This window comes from Cervus canadensis, chromosome 22 (assembly GCF_019320065.1).
Source record: "Cervus canadensis isolate Bull #8, Minnesota chromosome 22, ASM1932006v1, whole genome shotgun sequence".
Taxonomy (NCBI): Eukaryota; Metazoa; Chordata; class Mammalia; order Artiodactyla; family Cervidae; genus Cervus; species Cervus canadensis.
In genome coordinates this window covers 5,604,841-5,625,660 of record NC_057407.1, presented here as the reverse complement: position 1 = coordinate 5,625,660, position 20,820 = coordinate 5,604,841, and the positions used below count along the sequence as shown (strand labels likewise).

Genomic DNA, 20,820 nt, shown 5'->3' with positions numbered 1-20,820 from the left:
CCTGTAGCCCGTCTCCATCTCCATCACCCTCTTACCTCAGGCACATCTCGGGTTCTCCCACCTGTTGGAAGACCCTACTGCTTGTATACACTTTTGCAGCACAGGGAGGGGTTCCAGTCTCAGGCACTGTAACCTTGGGTCCATCCTTCTGCCTCCGAGGCTCAGTTTTCCCATCTGTATAATGGAGAAGTCATCACCGTGGCTCCTGGTAGGAGGGGGTGGAGACAAACCAGCCAGCCCAGTGACCGGCCCTCGGCACCTGCCTTTCGGCCTTCCTATTCCCCAGACTGAGTGAGTGGATGAGAGTTGCTGGGCTTGTGAATAGATGCCCACCAGCCCTAAAATCTGAGCCCCGACCCCCACCCCACCCAGGCAGGTCAGCCAGCCTGACCCCGCTCAGAGCGACCACCTTCCACCTTTTCCCCAGAAACTCCTGAGTGAGTCCTGGGCCTCACCGCCTGAGTCAAGAGGGGTCTCTTCAGAGCCCCTTCCACCACAGTTTATCCTAACGCTGCACATAGCTAACACCCTGGTGATTTTTAAGCAGCAAGTAGGGTCCCTGCCGCAACTTGTCTCTGGTCAGGGAAAGCAGACACGCATCGCCTTTCCTCTGAGTCTTGTACAGAAATTCTCTGGGGTGTGTGTGTGCCCGTCTGCTTTATTCTGGACAGGAAGCAACCGCTTCTATGATAACATCGAAGACATGATTGGCTACCGGCCGTTGTCACTCATTAAATGGTGCTGGAAAGTCGTGACCCCCGGGATCTGTGCGGTAAGGGTGCTGCCAGGAGCCACCTGTAGCCCACCACTCCCCTACTTCTCCACCCCCCGCCCACTTCTCCACCCCAGAGGCCAGGCCTGGCTGAGGCCAAAACTGAGGAGGTAGGTGATGTCCCCCTGGGGGACCCTCTGTGCACTCAGAAGTCCAAGGCAACTGACACCTTTCCAAGCCAGTGTTTTTTTGGGGGACAGTCTCTGGGCTGGGCCAGGGGGCCTCACTAGGACCCCAGTCATGCCACCAGCTTGCTGTGTGACAGTGAGCAAGTCACCTCTCTTCCTGGGACCTCAGATTCTAAACCTGCAGCCTGGGCAGACAGCGCCCACCTCCATGGGGGCTGAGGGTCCCGTGAAAGACATCTGGCTCTGCTGTTAACAATGAAGCAACAGCTTGAGGATAGTGAGAGACTCACGCTCTGCCCCTCAGACCAAACTGCGGAGAGGCCTTGGTGAAAGGATGTTTAATTAAAGAAACAAAACCGCTGCTCTTCACCCAGTCCTTGGCACTGGAAGTATCTCAGAGCATCTTCACCAACCATCTTAGTTTTGAAAGTCAGCTTTGAAACCAGCCCTGAGAAGTAGCTAGAAAAAAAAAGTTAAAATTTCTGACTGTTTGGAGGCTGGAGGTCAGGCTCCTGGGGGGGGGTCGAGGAGGGTCTCCTGGGACCTGTGGGGTCTGTTCCCTGTGCTTCTCGCTGTGGACAGGCAGGATGCCACCTCTCCGAGGCCACCGCACAGGGTCGACCGTCTCCCCTACCGGCCGCCCACACCCAGGCTGAGGGCCATCCCGGGGACCTCTCCCCATCTCTCTGCAGGGCATCTTCATTTTCTTCCTGGTCAAATACAAGCCCCTCAAGTACAACAACGTGTACACCTACCCCCCCTGGGGCTATGGCATCGGCTGGCTGATGGCCCTGTCCTCCATGCTCTGCATCCCGGTCTGGGTCTGCATCAAGGTGTGGAAGGCAGAGGGGACACTGCCAGAGGTGAGCAGCCCGGGCGGAGGGGTCAGCGAGGGTGGCTGGGAAGTGGGGCGGGGCGGGGGGGAATGTGACACAGGGCAGGGCTGGCTATATGCTAGAAGGGCTGTGCTGGTGAGTGTGAGTGTGGTCACGGGAGTCTCTGGGTCCCCGCTTCCTCATCTGGGCCACGGGCATGATGAGAATGTACCCCCACGTGTCTCCTGGGGAAGGCTGGCCAGCTCCTCCATGGCAGGGGTTCATCAGTACTGTTGTGCGGAAGCCTGGAGATTGAGCTGCTTCCCCTGAGTTCAGCCTCGGTTTTCCCATCTGTAAAATGGGTCAGCAGTAGTCCCTCACTTACAGCGGTTGTTTGAGGACTCAGTGAGTGCATAGAGGGACAGCACTTGAGCCAGGACTTGGGGGGAGAGAGGGGCCAAGTGTCGGCTCTTGGTGTTCTGTTGATCCCGTTCATTAAGGACCCTGTTTCCAGGGCACGGGGAGAGAGTCTGACATCTGGGGGCATCTGTCCTGTGCCGTCATCGTGCAGAGCTCTCTCTGTTCTGCGTCTCCTCTGTCCTCAGAGAAATTCAGTCACTCGCCTAAGATCAGACCACCAAGAATTAGCAAACTGACCATTTTCAACAATTTTATTGAAATATGTTTTCTGTATCATGAAATTCACCCATTTCTGATATAATTCAATGGCGTATTTTTTGTAGCAATGTTCTGTGTCATGCTGTCACCACCATAAATCCATTTGCAAACATTTTTATTTATTTATTTGCATATATTCTTATTTATTCATAAGATTCCCAGTGCCTGTTTCCAGTAAGCCCTGTCCGAAGCCCCAGACACCCAGAAATCTCTCTGTATATGCTTCTTCTGGGCGTTTTCCTGCCAATGAAATCGTGCTGTCCATGTTCTCCTGCTTGTTTAGTGAATTTGGGCCCCGGCCCGTCATAGCCTGGACACCCTGTCTCTCTCCACGCTCCTTTCCCACCTGCTGGGGGATCAGGAGGTCTGAGTCAGCTTCACGCCCCTTTTGCTAACCACGTGCTCTGTGCCAGACGCTGCTCTAAGCCGTCGACAGTCATTAGGCTGCCGAGTCCTCATAGGTGTCCTGTGAGGTGGAGGTGCTTCCTGTCCCCATGTCACAGGTGAGGAAGCTGAGCACAGAGGGGAAGCCAGTTACCCCAGGGCACGCAGCCTTGGCGTGGTGGAGCAGGCACCCTGAGGCTGTGCCTTCATGCCGCATGCCCCTTGCCTGGCTCCAGCCCCAGTGCAGCACCCCGCCCCGGCTTCTCAGGGCTGAGCTGTGTCTCACAGACATGGCCAGTGTGCCGATGCCCCCCAAGGCGCGTGCCAGCCCAGAGTCAGCTCCAGCCAGCCCTCCTGTCCACCCAGGGGAGAGCTAGCACCCAGCCAGGTCCCGGGAGCAAGCCGAGAGGGAAGGTCCCTTTCTCCAGCCTGTTCCTGCCCCCAGAGCAAGGCCAAGTCCTCCGCTCCTGCAGGGAATGTAGGACAAGGGCAGTTGTTGATTCTGACTTGGGACCAGGCGTGTCCAGAGGAGAGCTGCCCTGGAGCCCAAATACCTTGGCCCCGGCTGGCCCCTGCCAGTGAGTTCATGTCCCTCCATTTCCAGAAGAGCTTCCCAGGTGGCGCTAGTGGTAAAGAACCTGCCTGCCAGTGCAGGAAATGTAAGTGATGCGGGTTCTGTTCCTGGGTTGGGAAGATCCCCTGGAAAGGGAAATGGCAACCCACTCCAGTATTCTTGCCTGGGAGAATCCTATGGACAGAGGAGCCTAGCAGGCTACAGGCCCGTAGGGTGTCAAGAGTCGGACATGACTGAAGACACATGCACACATTTCCAGAAGGTTCTGCCAGCTGATGGGAAGGATCTGGAAGGAAAGATGGGGGTCAGAGAGTTGCTCTGAGGGCAGGTAGTCTGTGCTAAGAGCCATGCACAGGTCAGCAAATCTGAGGACACCTCAGGAAAATGACGCTCGAGGCAGGTGCCGCTGTGAACCTCTTCGAAAGACGAGGGACCGAGATGCAGAGGGTTAAGTTCTTGCCTCAGTGAAGCGGTGGAGCTGGGAGTCCAGCCCAGGCACTCGGCTCCAGAGCCCATGCTCCCAGCTCCTGTCCTCTGTCAAGATCCTAGCACCTTGCCTGGCACCTAGTAGATGCTCAGCATGATGGTATTATGGGGGAAGAGGGGCATCCTGCCTGTTAATCCCTCTTGGGCAGAATAGGCCCAGCCTATTAGGCATGGCAGGATCTGCACATGAAAACAGGACCTTGATTGTAAGAAACCAGCGCGCCAAAGTCCTTCCAGCCTTCTTGGGGAAAGGGCCCAGGAAGGACCTCCCACCTCCTGGCCTGACGTCTTCTGGAGGTGCACATGAGGCTGAGGTGGGGGTGGGGGGGGTGCCCAGGCAGGATCAAGGGGGCAGGAGCGTGTGTCAGGGGTAGAGTGGATGATGGCCACCCCATCCGCCCAGCACCCTGTCTGCCGGCCACTCTGCGGGGTTGAGGCCTTAGCAAGAACGTTTCCATCTTCAGACGCACACCTCCTCTTCCCTAGACGGGGATGACGGGCATGATGACGGCCTTCTATGGGAAACATACCCATTTATGCAGAAACCACTGTATAGACGGCCCCGGAGGTGCTGTAGCTCACCCTCACAGCAGAGTCCCCAGGAGGAACTGCTGGCCCATCTCACAGGTGGGACAGTGCGGTGCGGTGGTGTTAGGTGACTGGCCTCACACGTATCAAGGCCAAGCAGGGCCTCAGAGCCCAGCGTCAGCCTGCCCAGGAAGGAAGGATGCAGCCTGGGTATAGCTCCTGCGTCCTGGCCTCCTGCAGTGGGCCAGGTACAGGGCGGGCAACTCTGCTCATCGTCTCCTTCCTCATCCAGCGCTGGCACCCTGTGGTCCCCGTGTTCCCGGGTGGGGGCGGGAAACAGATCTCCAGGCCGACGCATCGCCCAGGGCAGAGCTCCAAGCCCGGCCTGCGGTTTCCGCAGCACGCCCCACCCCCCGAGGTGTCTGCTGTGCAGTTGGGAGGCGCCGAGGCAGGCCCCCCGGGGACCCCAACAACCGCTCTTCTCAGACAACTCTTTTCCTCTCCAACCGTGTAGAGATTCCGCAAGTTGATGATCCCCAGCGCCGACCTGAAAATGCGGGGCACGCTTGGGGCAGGCCCACGGACGGTGGCGGTTAATGACTGTGACGCCAAACTCAAGGGCGATGGGACCGTTGCGGCCATTACAGAGAAGGAGACGCACTTCTGAGCGCCCTGCCACCTCGATGGCCCTCCTCCTGCTCCTCGCCCCCTGCCGTCCACCGCCGTGTGTACAAATGAATACCTGAACCCCGTTCTTCACCTAGTGGTAGAGGCTTGCTCGTTTCTGGTTTTTGTTTGTTTGTTTTTTGCACAGGATTTATTAACAAGTTAATTTTAAGGTGGCCGTGCCCACTCTGGTTTCAAGTCCTGCCCCCTCCTCATCCCACCCCCACAACTGCCATGTGAGTAACGATGTGAAAAGATAACCCTATACAGGGACTTCTCATGTGAGGAGGGTGTAACAGCATTCCCTCGGGGTTAGGAAGAAGCTGTACCAGAGGACCGGACTTTTTATCCTCGGGCTACGGGGTGAGCGGGTGGGAGCGACGTCTGCCTCCTCCATCAGCCTCTGAACCGACCTGTCCGTGCCCCGCGTCAGTCCAGTCTGTCTGTCTCCACACCGCCAGGCTTCCCCTGAAGCCCCTCCCCTGCCCGTCCTCCCCGGCTTCCCGGAGGTGGTGGGTTTGCAGACAGCAAGGCTATGTCAGAGAAGAAAACGTCCCGACCGACTCAGGACTCCTGGGCGGCAGGCCCCCCTCTGCCCTGGTCCCTCCGAGTGACCTGGGCTCTTCCCAGCCCTCCTGGGTCTCCCCGGTGGGGATGGCTGGGTCAGGTGAGCTCTGGGGGTTTCTGCCTGGCCTGGCCGCATCTCTCCATGGATCCTTTGCATGCCTCCTGGGCGTGCAGACCTGCTGTTGATCTTGGATTCTTCTGAAGACTTGCCACTCGTCACTCCCTTCTTTAAAGCAAGTTTAATCCGGAAACCACGTGGCTTGATTTCCTCCGTGAGAGGTTCCTTCCCGTGGAGACCCGCAGACGGCAGGGCTCCTCCGGGCCGTCTGCTCACACGCTCGGCTCTGCCGCTCCATCCTCCTCTGCGGGCTGGCTGGAGGCACCTGGCTGATGGTTCCTGGGCTCCGTCCTGGTTGCGGCTGTCTGTCCTACCACTGGCCCTGCCGGGGTCTGTGCCATGTGACCCCTCCACCAGCCTCCTGGGTCAGAGCTGCAGTCGGGCCTGGAGCCGGTTTCATCCTCTGATCCCTTCTTCATCCCCCGACCTCATCTCCTCCCTCTGACCATCCCCCTGCCCTCTTCCCTCTCCTGCATTCCTGAAACCCCCCAGTCCCTGCCCACCCTTCCTGCCACTAGCAGAGCCCTGGGATCTTCACAAGGCTTCTCCTCTACCTTTTCCCCAGGACTGGCCCGCCTGCCTCTCTGGCCAAGGGGCTGAGGAGCCTCAGCGCTCACTGGCGTGGAGCCCTGGGCTCTCATCCCCTCCCTCGCTTGCGCCGCCCCGGGGTCTGGGGCAGCGGCTGGCACTGCTCCGGGCCTCCCTGGCTGGTCCCCTCTCTTCCTTAATTGGATTTGATGTCGAGCCCCTGCCTTGGGTCCTGAGTTACCTGGGGACAGGCAAGGTGCATCCTTTGTCCTTCTTTCTGTGCCCAGTCTTATGCGGTGGCAATGCAAGCTTTCTCCAAACAGAGGATTTAATTTCCTGTAATAAACCTGCGTGTCTGATTCGCCCAAATGCCCAGCTGCTCAGCCCCCAGCGGTCCTCGTCTGAAGCCCGCGTTTGCTAAGAGAGAGGCCAAGCGCCCCCCACCACCCAGGCAGGTCGGGGTGTCTGGTTCCAGGGCCCCCCCTTTTGCACACACAGCCCGGCATCTCCCTGACCTGTCTGATCTGGTGGACCCCAGAAATGGACGCAGGAAGATTGGACCCCTGCCTGTGTCCATCCTCCTCGGCTCTTCTCACAACAGGCTGGGGCGGGGTCTCCCCACTGCTGCTGCTACCGGTTCCCCACCCACCGCGGTCACCGACGCACTGCCCCTCTGCCTCGCTGGGGACGCGCTGTTCGTGTGGCCCTTAACACGTCACTCACTATACGGGACTCGTGGGCCAGGGCGGAGGGAGGGCTTTTGTTCTTCGCTTTTTATAATTTCCTACTAGTACCTGGGTAACTTGGGGAGGAGGGCAGGGAGGGAAATGTGGGGGCAGGCGAAACGTCATCACGGTGACTCTTTTTGATATTCATTAGAAACAATACATCCTTTCTGAGATATTTACAGTATTATTAAAAAATGAAAAAGGTTGTACTGTTTTGCATAATGAACGTTTTTATGGGGTATTCAAAGGGTACACGATTGTCTGCTTACTCATTTTTAAAAATTAAAGGAAATGAACCAACTCTCTGTGGCTCTTCCTGGCGGAGTGGTTGTAACTCATCAGATGATTCTCCGGGTTCTCTAACTTCTGTGATGTTCCTGCAAAACCGTCTGGGTTCCACATTTGGGGGCTGTAGTTTCAACTGAGGGGGTTATCAGTTAGAAACACCCAGGGCTGTTTCAGAAGCCCACACTACCTTTCATGTGATCTCCATACAATGAATGTCTACCGTCTGCTAAGTGCTTTACAAGAGTTCTTTCTAATCCAGCCACAACCCAACTTTGTTTATTCCTTCCCCCAGGTTGGCTGAGAGCTGCAAATTTTGGAAAACAGGATTTGGTGTTCGGTGGGCTCTATTGAGGACCCACATGTTCCCTGCGTGGACCTAGGTCTGGGGGCGCTGAGACAAGGGGAAGAGCCCTTAGTCGAAGTGTTTCTGCCCTTACCTGTCCCGCAGAACGTGCCTGTGCCACTCCAGACTCGGGGCGCGCAGGGGGAGAAGTGCTCTGCCTCGTCCGGTCTTCTCCGGCCAGTTGAGCTCCGCAGTGCAGCCCCGGGCAAGTCTGCCCACTTGTCTGGGCCTTGGCTTGGCCGTCGGTAGAGTGGTGACGAAAAGGTGACCCGGAGAGGAAACGTAGCCGGCTCAGGATTCCCCCAAAAGTCCTCTGCCTTCCTGTCTCGTACTCAGCCCCTGGCACCCTCTCAGGCTGTGAAAACTCAAGTGAGCCCTTGGCCTGAGGGCACCTCCTGACCCCGTAGGGAGCCGAGTCAGGCTCTGCTGCCAACTCCTGGCCTCCTCTGCCTCTCACTTTAGAATAAGGTCCTCTTCGTGAAGGAGACTGGGAGGAGCCACACAGACACTGCCCTCAGAGCGTCAGGCTAGGTGCACGGTCAGAGCCACGCCCCACGAGAGGCCGCAGGGCAGAGTGTGCCAGGGACGAGCGCTCGGGCAGTGCCGGGACAGGATCAGGACAGTTTGTTGAGCACCTGCCACGTTCCAGGGGTCACGTGGCATTACCTTGTCCGAGCCCCACAACAGACCTCACAGGTAAGATTTACTCATCTCGTTGCTTATACAAGGAACTAATGTTCAGAAACTAAATAATTTGTCCCCCCCCCACCACAAAAAAAAAATGACACCAGGGGCTTCCCTGGTGGTCCAGTGGTTAAGACTCTGACCTTCCAAGGCAGGGAACGAGGGTTCAATTCCTGATCTGGGAACTAAGATCCCACATGCTGCACAACTTTAAAAAAAAAAAAAAAAGACACCAGATACACCTCGTGGAAAGTGGAGGAGCTGAGTAGGATCACGGTTTGCCAGGTCTGCGCGGGGCCCACACGCCCAAGCACTTGACCAGGGGCTGAGAACTGGAGTTGCATAGTGAGGGATGGAAAGAACTTGCCGGGCAGGGAAGCCCATTTGAGATGGGAAACAACTTGAGCAAAAGCAGAGGCAGGAAGAAGTCTTTGGGGATACGCAGTGATGGGAAGCCAGCCAGACTGCAGACCACCTAAGGTGGTGGGCAAGGCGGGTCTGGGCAAAGGACTCAGCAGGCAACTTTGACCTTGAGAGACTGGAACGAGCTTGGCTATCCCTAAGAGAGCCCCCCACCTGCCCCCATCAGTGTGTCAGACCAGTTATAACCAACATTCGACTTTTCTTGTTCTCCGGTGGATTTTCTCTGCCTTTCTTTTGAGTGTCTTCCCCAAGTGAGCCGTTTCTAGAATGGAAAGGCTCTCTTAGCCCCACTTAGCCGGGTGACTAAGAAGAAGCCTGACAGAGGGTCTGGGCGTGATCTGTGGGTGCCTGTGGGGGGAGGCAGGTATTTTCCATCAGCCTCAGAACGACCCTGAGACTGCAGTTCATACCCACTTTACAGATGTGAAAACTCAAAAGTCCAAACTTAAGAGAAATGAGTGGAGGAACTTGGCTGACATCACACAGACTGAGCTGGAATTCAAAGCCAGGTTTACAAAACCCAGAGCCCCTGTTTCTTCTCTATACTAGACAACTGTTGGGTGACTCAGGGCTCCAGCAGGGGAGAATGAGCTAGGGGGCTTCCCCCACCCCTCCATCACTGCCCTCCCACCCAGAGTCCTTGGCTTAGACTGGCTCCGGTGGCAGAATCAGCCACCAGGTGGTGCTGTTGCTAAACCCAACCCCCCTCCCCATGGTCCAGGCCATGACCAGTGAGGTCAGGACCAGAGCAGAGACTGGAATCGAGACAAGAGGGTCCTGAGGCTCCGCTCTGGGTGCCCAGAAGAGGGACAAAGAGGCTCCCCGTGACAGAACAGCCACCCTTCTTATCCCAGCCCATCCAGAGCTCCTGCTTGCAGCCAGACACACCTGCCTTCAATTCTCAACAGCCCTGGGTGTGTGGCCTTAGGCAAATGACTTCACCTTTTTGACTTCAGTTTCATCATCTGTACAACTGAACAAATGGACAGAATAAGCTGCTCTGGCAGGGATGTTGAGGGTGTGTGTCTGGCACATGAAAAGAATGTGCTGTTTGTTACATGTAGCTCTGCTTAGCATGCTGGTATCAGGAGACCTGGATCCTGGTTTTGAACTCACTCCATGCCTTGGACAGTCATTTTGCTTCCCTGGGCCTCAGTCTCTTCATCTGTAAAATGGGACTAATAACAGAAACTCTCTCTTTTGGTTATTCTAAAGATTAAATGAGATAGTGGCTATATGGCATTTGTTTTATAGAGCTTCAAATAAGCAGGAAAGGTATTAAAGATATAATAGGGGTTGTGGTTAGGTGAAAATGCAAATGATGATAAAATCTGAGGAGTGCCAGGCAGCTTCTCAGGTGCTTACATGGCACAGGAGACAGACTGTGGGTTTTCTCTGACCATGTGCCAGCAATTACACAGGCCTGTCACCAGGTACCTGCCTTGGTACCTGCCCCACCTCCCCCCAGTCCCCACCTTGCTTCATCTGCCCCAGGGTCCTACCCCAAACCCATTTAGACACAAAGATATAGCACAGAAATGAGAAGGCCAGATCCTGAAATATAGATGATTATTATCTCTGGATGATAAAGTTTGGGCTGATTTTAATTTTCATTTTCTTCTTTCTATACCATCTAATTTTTCCTTTAACAAAGAACATCTATTGCTTTTATCTTCCAAAAAATAAAATCAATAAAGCTATTTTTAAAAATCCTCCCCTCACCACTGGGAGGCTGGTTACAAATGCAGGCCCACAGGGAATGGAAAATGATTCTCATGTGGTTGGAAGAAATGATGACAGGGAGAAGGGGGGATTTGCCACTGCACACAGTCCTCAACCTCAGCTCCAGCCTCTGCTGGGGCCTCTGGGCACCCCGTGAGCTGAACCTCAGGAAGGAGAAGAAGCAAAGGGGGCAGGACCCCTCCTCCAGGCCACATAATCCTCCAAACATTTATGGACATGCCGGCGGCTTCATGCTTGTCACAGGGAACTTGTCACAGCAAACTTGTCATAGCTGCTGGAAGGGAGAGGGAAACACACACAAGCAAGGAAGCCACGCTTTGTTGAGGACTAACTGTGTGCTAAGTACTGCTGCCCTTGTATCTCAATGGACCTGCCCTCCCCACACACACCCATTGAGGGAGCTGAGATTATCAGCCCAATTTACAGATGAAGAAACTAAGGTCTTTGCTTATATTTTTTTTTTTACTGCTTTCTGAATAGCTGCTCCTGGGTGCCCATAGGGATATTTCAGACTCGAATTTCCCAGGTGAATTCATCTCCTCCAACACCCACACCCACCAGTCTGTTCCTCCCTATCTCAATAAATGACACCACCCTTCTACCACTTCCTTCACTCAACAAATATTGATTGAGGACCCACAGTGACTCTGCCCTCATGGTGCTTACATGCTAGTGGGAGGACCAGCCAGTGATTGTTTTTAATTGAAGTCTAGGTGATTTATAATGTTTCAAGTGTGCAGCAAAATGATTCAGTTATATATGTGTGTGTGTGTGTGTGTGTATGCTTTTTCAGATTCTGTTCCATTGTAGGTTATTACAAGATGACAATAAATATCTTAAAGAGTAAAAATAGACAGTTTATAAGATGATAAATGATAGGGCTAGAAATAAAATAGGGAGGAAGTATCAGGAGGGCCCAGGAGTGTGGAGTGGTGTTGGAATTTAAACAAGATGATCAGGGCAAGGGAAAGAAGAAAGGGGAAGGGAGTCTGTCCTGTCTGGAGCTTGTCTAGAGCTTCTGTCTGGGGAAGAGTGTTCTGGGGCAGAGGAAACAGCATGTGCAAAGGCCCTGGGTGAGTGCTTATCTGCACTCTTCCCAGAGTGAGGAGGAAGCCGGCATGGCTGAAGCGTGGGGAGCAAGGGGACCGTGTAGAAAGGAAGTGGGAGAGGCGGTGGGCAGATCGCCAGCTGGGAGGCTGGTGTCCATGTGAGCTAACCCAGCGGGAGAGGGACAGAGCCTTACTTCTGTTTCAGTGAGACCATCTGGCTGCTGTCGGGGGCATTGCGTGGAAGTGGGGGGATCAGTGAGGAGCGTCATGTAGGCAAGAGATGAGACAGAGAAGGGTGGATGTGGTCAGATTGTGGCCATATTTTGAAGGCAGGATTTCCTGGGATTGTGAGGGGAGTCAGGGATGCCTGAGATGTGGAGCCAGTGGGTCAAGTGAGACTCTGCTCCTCACTCCCCACATTCCACCAGTCAGCCGGTCTCCTCAGACCTTGCTCCTGGAAACCTCTCAGATCCACTCACTTATCCGCTCCAGCCACTTCCCTGGACCATCTACCCTCACCTGGCCGCTGCTGTGGCCTCTTGCCTGGTCTGCACCCAGCCTCCCCGCTGTATTCTCCCCTTGATTTCCTGCCCATCACCCCTGTTAGAGCTCCTGACTGACCGCTGGCTGTCAGGGAGGTTTCCTTCGGCCTGGGAGTTACTCCCCAAAAAGGGAAATCAGGGGGCATCAGTACTGATAGAGAAAGGGAATGATGCTGGGCCACCAAATCCCCAAAAGTTCTCCAGCCAGCCATACCTAACCACTAGGCCAGTTTCACAACCAAGCGTCACTCAGAGGGGCAGAGAATGGCAGCCCCAGAGTTGGCAGGGAAGGCTTCCCAGAGGCTGTGGCGGTGGCTGGGCCCTTGAAGAAACCCAGAGCTTAATGATTTCAAGAGGCTCCGGCATCTCTCAGACACGGGTTTGAGCGCTGGCTCTACCACTTCCCAGTCGGAACCCCAGACTTGGCCAGGGCTACAGGGACTACTCGGAGACTGACCACAGACTGTTTGAGGACCCCCATGGGCCGTTTAACGCTTGGTGAGAGAGAAGGGATCCCAAAGTGGAGGTCTTGGAGCTGCAGGACCTGGACCATGCGGAGAGGCGCCTGGGCAACGGTGTCAACTGTGGTGGGCGGGGCCGGCAGGCCGGTGGGCGGGGCCGGCAGGCAGGTGGGCGGGGCCGCAGAGGCGTTTCTCTTTCGGTGGCATCTCAACTTCCCAGGTGGCTCAGCCTTATAGAATCCGCCTGCAATGCGGGAGATGCGGGTTCGATCCCTAGGTAGGGAAGATCCTCTGGAGTAGGAAATGGCAACCCACTCCAGTATTCTTGCCTGGAGAATTCCATGGACAGAGGAGCCTGGAGGGCTGCAGTCCACGGGGTTGGAAAGAGTCAGACACGATGGAGCGCCCACACTGGCTTGCTCTATCACGTACACCATCTGGATGACCTTTATCTCTTCCTTTATCTCTTTGTCTTTATCTCTCTGAGCCTCAGTTTGCCTCATCTGCAGACTGGAACCAGTTATCCCCAGGCTTTGACATTTTTTCAAGACCTGAGAGTCCCATTAGGGTGTTGGCTTAGCTTAGGATAAGGTCTCCTAGGGTCAGAAGGTCCCCCATAAAAGGAAGAGCCTCAAGGTCTGTCGTCAGATAGACTGGATTTCCATCCCAGCTCAGCCACTTACCAGCCGGGTGACCCACCATGAAACCCCCCACCTCACTGAGCCTCCACCACCTGCCCCGCCCCCTGTAAAATAGAGCCCTGTCCCTGCACACTAAGGCGCTTCAGTTCTGTCCAACTCTTCTCGACCCCATGGACTGTAGCCCGCCAGCTTCCTCTGTCCATGGGATTCTCCAGGCAAGAATACTGGAGTGGGTTGCCATGCTCTCTTCCAGGGGATCTTCCCGACCCAGGGATCGAATTCCTGTCTCTAATGTCTTCTGCATTGATAGGCGGGTTCTTTACCATTAGCGCCACCTGTGAAGCCCAAAATGGACCCCACTGGTCACCAAAAAAGCAGCCCTCTGTGCACCCAGTATATAGTAGGGGCCCAGCCAAAGTGCTGGAGAGTTTGGACTTCACCCCAGAGGCAGCTGGACCCACTGCCTGAAGGCCCCCCTTCCTGGGCGGGGGCAGCTGCAGCCCCCGATGGGTGCTTTTTATCTCCAAGCCGCAGTGGGCTCCGCAGAGCTCGGCAAAGTCCCTGCGCGCGGACAAAGAGCTGTTGTTCCCGCAGATCTAAAATTGCCTCCCTCTTGATTGCCGCTATACAAACCCAGGCGGCTGCTCGCTTCCCCCATCCAGTTGGGTCTATTTCAAGAACACGCTGATTAGCGCTGATTGCGCCTTGATGATGGTGAGCGCATCGCCCAGCCCCCTCCCCAGGCTCCCCGGGGCGTCCGTGCTCCCGCTCCGGGGACCGTGGCCCTGCCACCCACCGGCACCCAGAGGCCTTGGACCCGAGAGGGGGTGCAGCACAGTCGGGCTGGGCTCCTCATTCTGCCTCCGCCGCCGGTGGGACTTGGGGAGGTCATGTCCCCCACCGCCTACCCCCGCCCCCCAGCCTCTATTTCCTCTGCTGCAAAATTCTGTGCTCAAGAAGGCAAGGAACAAAATAGTGCCTAGGGAAGGGTGGCTTTCATGGTGGGCTTCCAGATACTGTGGTCATGATTGGTCATGAGCCGAAGGAGCATAGTTTTAGCCTTCTTTCTCTCTCTGTCTTGCACACATACAAACTCACAGAGATTTCTCTGCTCCTGCCAGTCCTTGATGCAGTGGGATGAACTTTAATCATCATTGTTTTCCTTTACTGAGCACATTGCCGTGTACCTGGGACACCTTGCCTTGTGCAAACACCACGGTCATCTTTGGCACCTATTTCATGTCTGCTTGCTGGTGAGGCTCCTGAGGCTCCCAGAGGTGATATCACTTATCCACCACAGCCCAGCCAGGGCATGGTGAAGTCTGGATTTGAACCAAGGTCATTGCAAGGGCAAAGTCTATGCTTCCCAGCACCCCAGAGCCTGCTCAGGGCTCTTGGCCAGAGTTAAGGGAAACCATGAATTAGAATAATAGAGCAGAGGTCTAATGCTGGTTATTTCTACCTTACTAGTCCTGTGTGTGATCCTGGAAAAGTTTTTTTTTTTTTTCTGCTCCAGAAATCTGTTTCTTCCTCCTTAAAATTGGGGGTCGACTCAAGGTATCCCAGGTTCTAGCCATTGCCCATGATGGATGGACTGATTCCTGGAGTAATCTGAAAGTCCTCTTTGAAAAATGTAGATTCTGGACCCCAGCCTTAGAAATCTGAAATCAATAGGCCTGGATGGGCCTGGGAATCAGTGTTTTAAGACACTCTCCAGATGTGGGTCAGTGGTTCTGTCTGACAGCAGTCAATTCTGCCCCCATCCATCCACACGCCCTATCTGCTCTACTCTCAAATGGGCCTCCAGTCCGTCTGGTTCTCCACACCCTCACACTCCCTGCCACCAGCCCAAGCCCCCGCCATCACGTAGCAGCCTCCTCCCTTCCTGGACTCCCTGCTGCCACTCGGGCACCCTCTTGTCCATTTGCTACACAGCACATTGAAGGATCTTCTCAAAACGCAAATCTGAACACCAGCACCACCTCCCAGCCTAAACCATCCATGGCTCCCCATTACTTCAGAGATAAAGACTTCTCGAAGCCCACACTTTGCTCTTTGGTCTCCAGAACCATCCAGGGCCTGGTGCCTTCCCCAGCCTCATTTTACACCACCCGCCCCTTCCCTGCAGTACTGTGGTCTTCTTTCAATGTTCAACCCACTATGTGACTGTCTGCCAGAGGACATCGCTGCTGCTTCTTAGAGCTCCACCTCTCCCTTTTCTTGTCTGGTTAACTCCTGCTCACTTATTAGGTGGAGTTAAGTCTTAACTTCCTGGGACTCGCCTGGGAGAGAGTGGGGTGCCCTGGGGTGGTGAGCTCCCCATGAAGAGAGGAGTGCAAGAAGCTTGTGAGTACTCACTTGGAAGGAGATCATGGAGGGGATGTCTGCTTTGGGTCTGAACCCTAGATCCTTCTCCCTACCTCAGAGAACCTGTGGGCCTCCAGGACAAGGGAGCCCTGCCTGCCCTCCTGGGATACTGGGAGTGAGGAGGCCATGGAGACCTGTTGGCTCCCAGAATGCCAGGCAGCCTAAGCGAAGGCCTATTGGCAGCAACAAGGCTTCAGAGCCCTGGCAAAAGGGTCTGGAGTTCCCCTCGATACCTGCCTTGGCCCCTGGGTCCTGGGCAGCCCTGGGGAGTGGATCACTGCTGACTCCTGGTTGATGGCCCTTTCCAGCCCCCAGAAGTTTCTAAGGAGCATGCATATCAGTTCACCCCTTCCCTCTCTGCTACCCTGAGGCCCCTTCTCTCTCCAGCATCCCTCAGCTCCTCCCCTTCCCACCTTTTCTTCTCATCAGCATCTCTGTTCCCTCCCCCACCCCATCTTTTTACACCCCTCTTTGTCTGGAGACCTCATCCCTCATTATCTCCCTCTCTGCAGATCCCCACCTGCCAACCCCGCTCCCATTTCTTTATGAGACAAGGGACCTCTGTCCATCCTGCCCAGGGTCCCGGGCTGGGCTGCAAGGGTCAGACCAGGCCAGGCCAGGATGGACCCCAGTGTCACCATCCTGAGGAGGGAGGTGCAAAACCCTAAGTCCTCCCCTGATGTCCTCAGTACCTGCCTGACACACAGCGGTTCTCAAGAACTATAATAAGGGGCTTGAGACCGACCTTGGTCCCAGACTTGATCTCTGGGCAGGGAAATGAACGTGTGAGCCCCTCTCAGGTTCTCCATGAGCCCTCAGAGGGAAGCAGAGGGTCTGGAGGGTTAAGATTTTCCAAGGCACCTTCACACCCATTATCTTCATAACCCTTCCCATGCCTCAGCCAGGTTGGGTGAGACACCTCAGTGTTCTACATAAAGACACTCATCTCAGGAAGGTGAAGCCATGAGCCCCTAGCCTGCAGCAGGTCAAGTCCACAGCATCTATATGGCCCCTAGAGACCTGGGTCCTAGGTCCCTAACAGGGATGGTTCTGGTTCTCCAAGGCCCATGCTTGGGACGTGGGAGATAGGCAGAATGTTTGCCCAGATTCTGGGATTCTACAAACCCCTCCAAGCCTCCCACCACCTGTTGCTAGGTAACAGCTGCTCAAGGCTGAAGGTAAAGGCAGAGGATGAGTCGAGGAAGGCTGAGCAGCTGGCTCTATCCTTCACAAAGGGGCTGGTGGAAGGTGTTCCCAGGCCAGGCCTAGGGAGAACCTGAGCCTCAGAGGTGTGCAGGGGCTTACTCAAGGCCACTGGGGGTGAGGGTTAACTCATTCTAGCACCAACATGTCAGAGCAGCAGGACCCTTAGAAATCGGCTCCGTAAGAAGACGTGTGCTACAACCCGCAGTTCCTAAGCCAGGGCAGACGTTGCTAGTGGATGACTGACCTCCTTCCCACCCAGCCCAGCCTAAGCTCAGAATTCTCAATACGGTGGTCAGGTAGTTCTAACACCGGACCAGAGTCGGCATGAAAGATAATCCTGTTTATTCTCTCTTATCTGCTCTGACCTCATTTACAGATGGATAAACTGAGGCCCAGAGAAATGTGGCAGAATGAAACATGCATGGGCCCTGGGACTCAGAAGTTCAGGTCTTAGCCATGTGCTGTCTTCTTGCTGTGTGGCCGTGGGCAAGCCCCTCCACCTCTCCGGACCTCAGGCTGTCTGCTGTAGAGTGGGTTTGATGACAGCAAGCCTGTGGAAAGAAAGCCAGGGATTGGGTGCAAGCACTCCCCAGGCGCCAAGCCCAGAGGAGGCATCCGAGGACATTTTACCCTTTCTCCCCCAGGCACACATTCAGCTTCCAGCTGTGCCAGCTCTCCCTTCCTGGGGCAGATGTTGGCCCAGCCAGTGAGGGTAAGTGTGAGGCTGAGGCAGGGACCTGAGCTGAGCACGTGGGTCTCGGTGAAACTGGAGAGGGAAGGACACGAGGGAGCTGGGGGACAGGCATCGGCTGGGGAGGGGTGACCACCGCTGGGCCCTCTTGAGCAGCTGGCTGGCTGCTCAGGGGGCGTCAACAGCCTCCCTCCCTCGACTTCTTTTTCTCTCCCAACTCCAGACTCAGACCCCACCCCGCTCTGCCTTGTTGTGGCTGTGGGGTAGAAGCTGGCTTGGGCTCCCCCTTCACACTCACACGCTGACTCATTAGAAAAGACCTTGATGCTGGGAAAGATTGAAGGCAGGAGGAAAAGGGGACGGCAGAGGACGAGATGGTTGGATGGCACCACTGACTCGATGGACTTGAGTTTGAGCAGGCTCCGGGAGTTGGTAACGGATGGGGAGGCCTGGCGTCCTGCAGTCCATGGGGTCACAAAGATTTGGACACGACTGAGCGACTGAACAGCAACATGGGGAAGAGAAGGGAGAGAGTGGGCCTGCCCGGCGCTGCGGTGCGTGGGTCCAGCTGGTCCACCCTTTGCTGGGCACAGGCCCTCTGCCAGGGCAGGAAGGACATCGTGACATAGTCTGCCCTGCGGACCCGGTGCTGAGCATTGAGAGAGGTGTTGGCAGAGTCAGGCTGGAGGAAGCTTCCTGGGAAGATCTTCTAAACGGCAGGGCCGACTTGAGATGAGAAGTTCTGGGGGAAGTGTACCTGCAAGTGCACCTGTACACACACACACACCACATCACACAACACACACATCACACACAGATCACACATCACACACACACACCGCATCACACACACACCACACACCACATCACATACATACATCACACACATCACACATACCACACACCACATCATACCACACACACCACACACCACATCATACATCATACATACACACCACATACACATCACACACCACATCACATACACATACATCACACACATCACACACACCACACACCACATCACATACATACATCACACACATCACACATACCACACACCACATCATACCACACACACATCACACACAGATCACACACACACCACACACCACATCATACATCATACATACACACCACATACACATCACACACCACATCACATACACATACATCACACACATCACACACACCACACACCACATCACATACATACATCACACACATCACACATACCACACACCACATCATACCACACATACATCACACACAGATCACACACACACCACACACCACATCATACATCATACATACACACCACATACACATCACACACCACATCACATACACATACATCACACACATCACACATACCACACACAGATCACACAACACACACAGATCACACATCATACACACACACCACATCACACAGACACACATACCGCACACCACATTATACATCATACACACCACATCACACACAGATCACACATCATACACACACATCATACATCACACACACACCACACACCACATCACACACATACATCACACACATCACACATCACACACAGATCACACATCACACACACACACACCGCATCACACAGACACCACACACCACATCACACACATACATCACACATACCACACACCACATCACACCACACACACATCACACACAGATCACACACACACCACACACCACATCATACATCACACACAGATCACACATCACACACACACACCACATCACACAGACACACACACCACACACCACATCACACACAGATTACACATCATACACAGATCACACACACACCACACACACATCACACACCACATCACACACACACATATATCACACACATCACATATACCACACACCACATCACACATACCACACACCACATCACACATCACACAAAGATCACACATCATACACATACATTATACATCATACACACACACCACATCACACAAACACACACATCACACACACACATCACACACACCACATACCACATCACACAACACACACATCACACACAGATCACCCATCATACACACACGCCACATCACACACACCACATCACACAGACACACACATCACACACACACCACACACCACATCATACATCACACACCACATCACACACACACCACACACCACATCACACACAGATCACACACACACCACACACCACATCATGCACACACACCACATCACACAGACACATCACACACACCACACACACACACGCCACATCACACAACACACACACCACTCACAGATCACATGCACACCACACACCACATCACACACACACACCACATCACACAGACACATCACACACACCACACACACCACACACACACAGATCACACACACATCACACACACCACATAATACACACACATCATGTACCACACACACCACACACACACACACCACACATACATGCATAAACATATCACACAGAAACCACACACCACATCACACAACACACTCCACATCATACACACCACACACACACTGCACACACCACATCACACAACACACACACCACACACTCCACATCACACACGCACATCACATACCATACACCATGCACACCACACCACACACACCACATCACACACACCACACACACATGCATAAACACATCACACAGAAACCACATACCACATACTCCACCTTACACCCACACATCACATACCACACACACACCATACATACCACATCACACACACACACATCACATACCACATCACACAGATGCACACATCACACACCACACACACATGCATACACACATCACAAAGACACACACATCACACCACATACACCACATCACACACCACACAGACACACACATCACACACACATGCACACATACACACACCACATCATACCACACACACACACACCACATCACAAACCACACACACACACACCACCTCACATATCCATGCACACACACACAAACACCCCACACCACACATGCTGACTTTTCCTGCGAGCTGTTTGGCTTTTCTGCCCCTAAGATGTTTCCATTATTTCATCATCTTCTTGGTCTTCTCGTCTCGCATATGATCTCTCTGACCCGGCCGAGGAACACAGGGGCCCCCACGCGGGCCAGCACCACCAGGGCTTCCAGTGGGGCCTAGGCTGGCCAGCAGGCCCTGCGGACGCGGGGTGGCTGAGAGCAGCGAGCAGACACAGGGAGCAGGCACTGGGGCCCCCGTGGTCAGCCCTGCTGGGACTCAGGGCTTGGTCCACCAGCAGGGACAGGCTGAAGGCCTTATTGGGGGTGGGGGGCTCCCCTGACCCCGGCCTGGCAGGCCTCTCTGCCCAGCCTCTTGCTCCGGCAGCACTGGTTCTCATTGCTCCTAGTTTGGACAGA

General features: G+C 54.6%; 1 protein-coding gene across 1 annotated transcript in view; it reads left to right on the top strand.

The window, feature by feature from the left end:
* SLC6A11 (solute carrier family 6 member 11) overlaps positions 1 to 7,273 on the top strand; it is a 125,976-nt gene extending 118,703 nt beyond the window's left edge. The window contains exons 12-14 of the mRNA XM_043443244.1: positions 672 to 772; positions 1,593 to 1,763; positions 4,880 to 7,273. Coding sequence (XP_043299179.1) covers positions 672 to 772; positions 1,593 to 1,763; positions 4,880 to 5,032 — 425 coding nt within the window. The 3' untranslated portion in view covers positions 5,033 to 7,273. The remainder of the gene's footprint in view (positions 1 to 671; positions 773 to 1,592; positions 1,764 to 4,879) is intronic.
* The last annotated feature ends 13,547 nt before the right edge of the window (positions 7,274 to 20,820 follow it).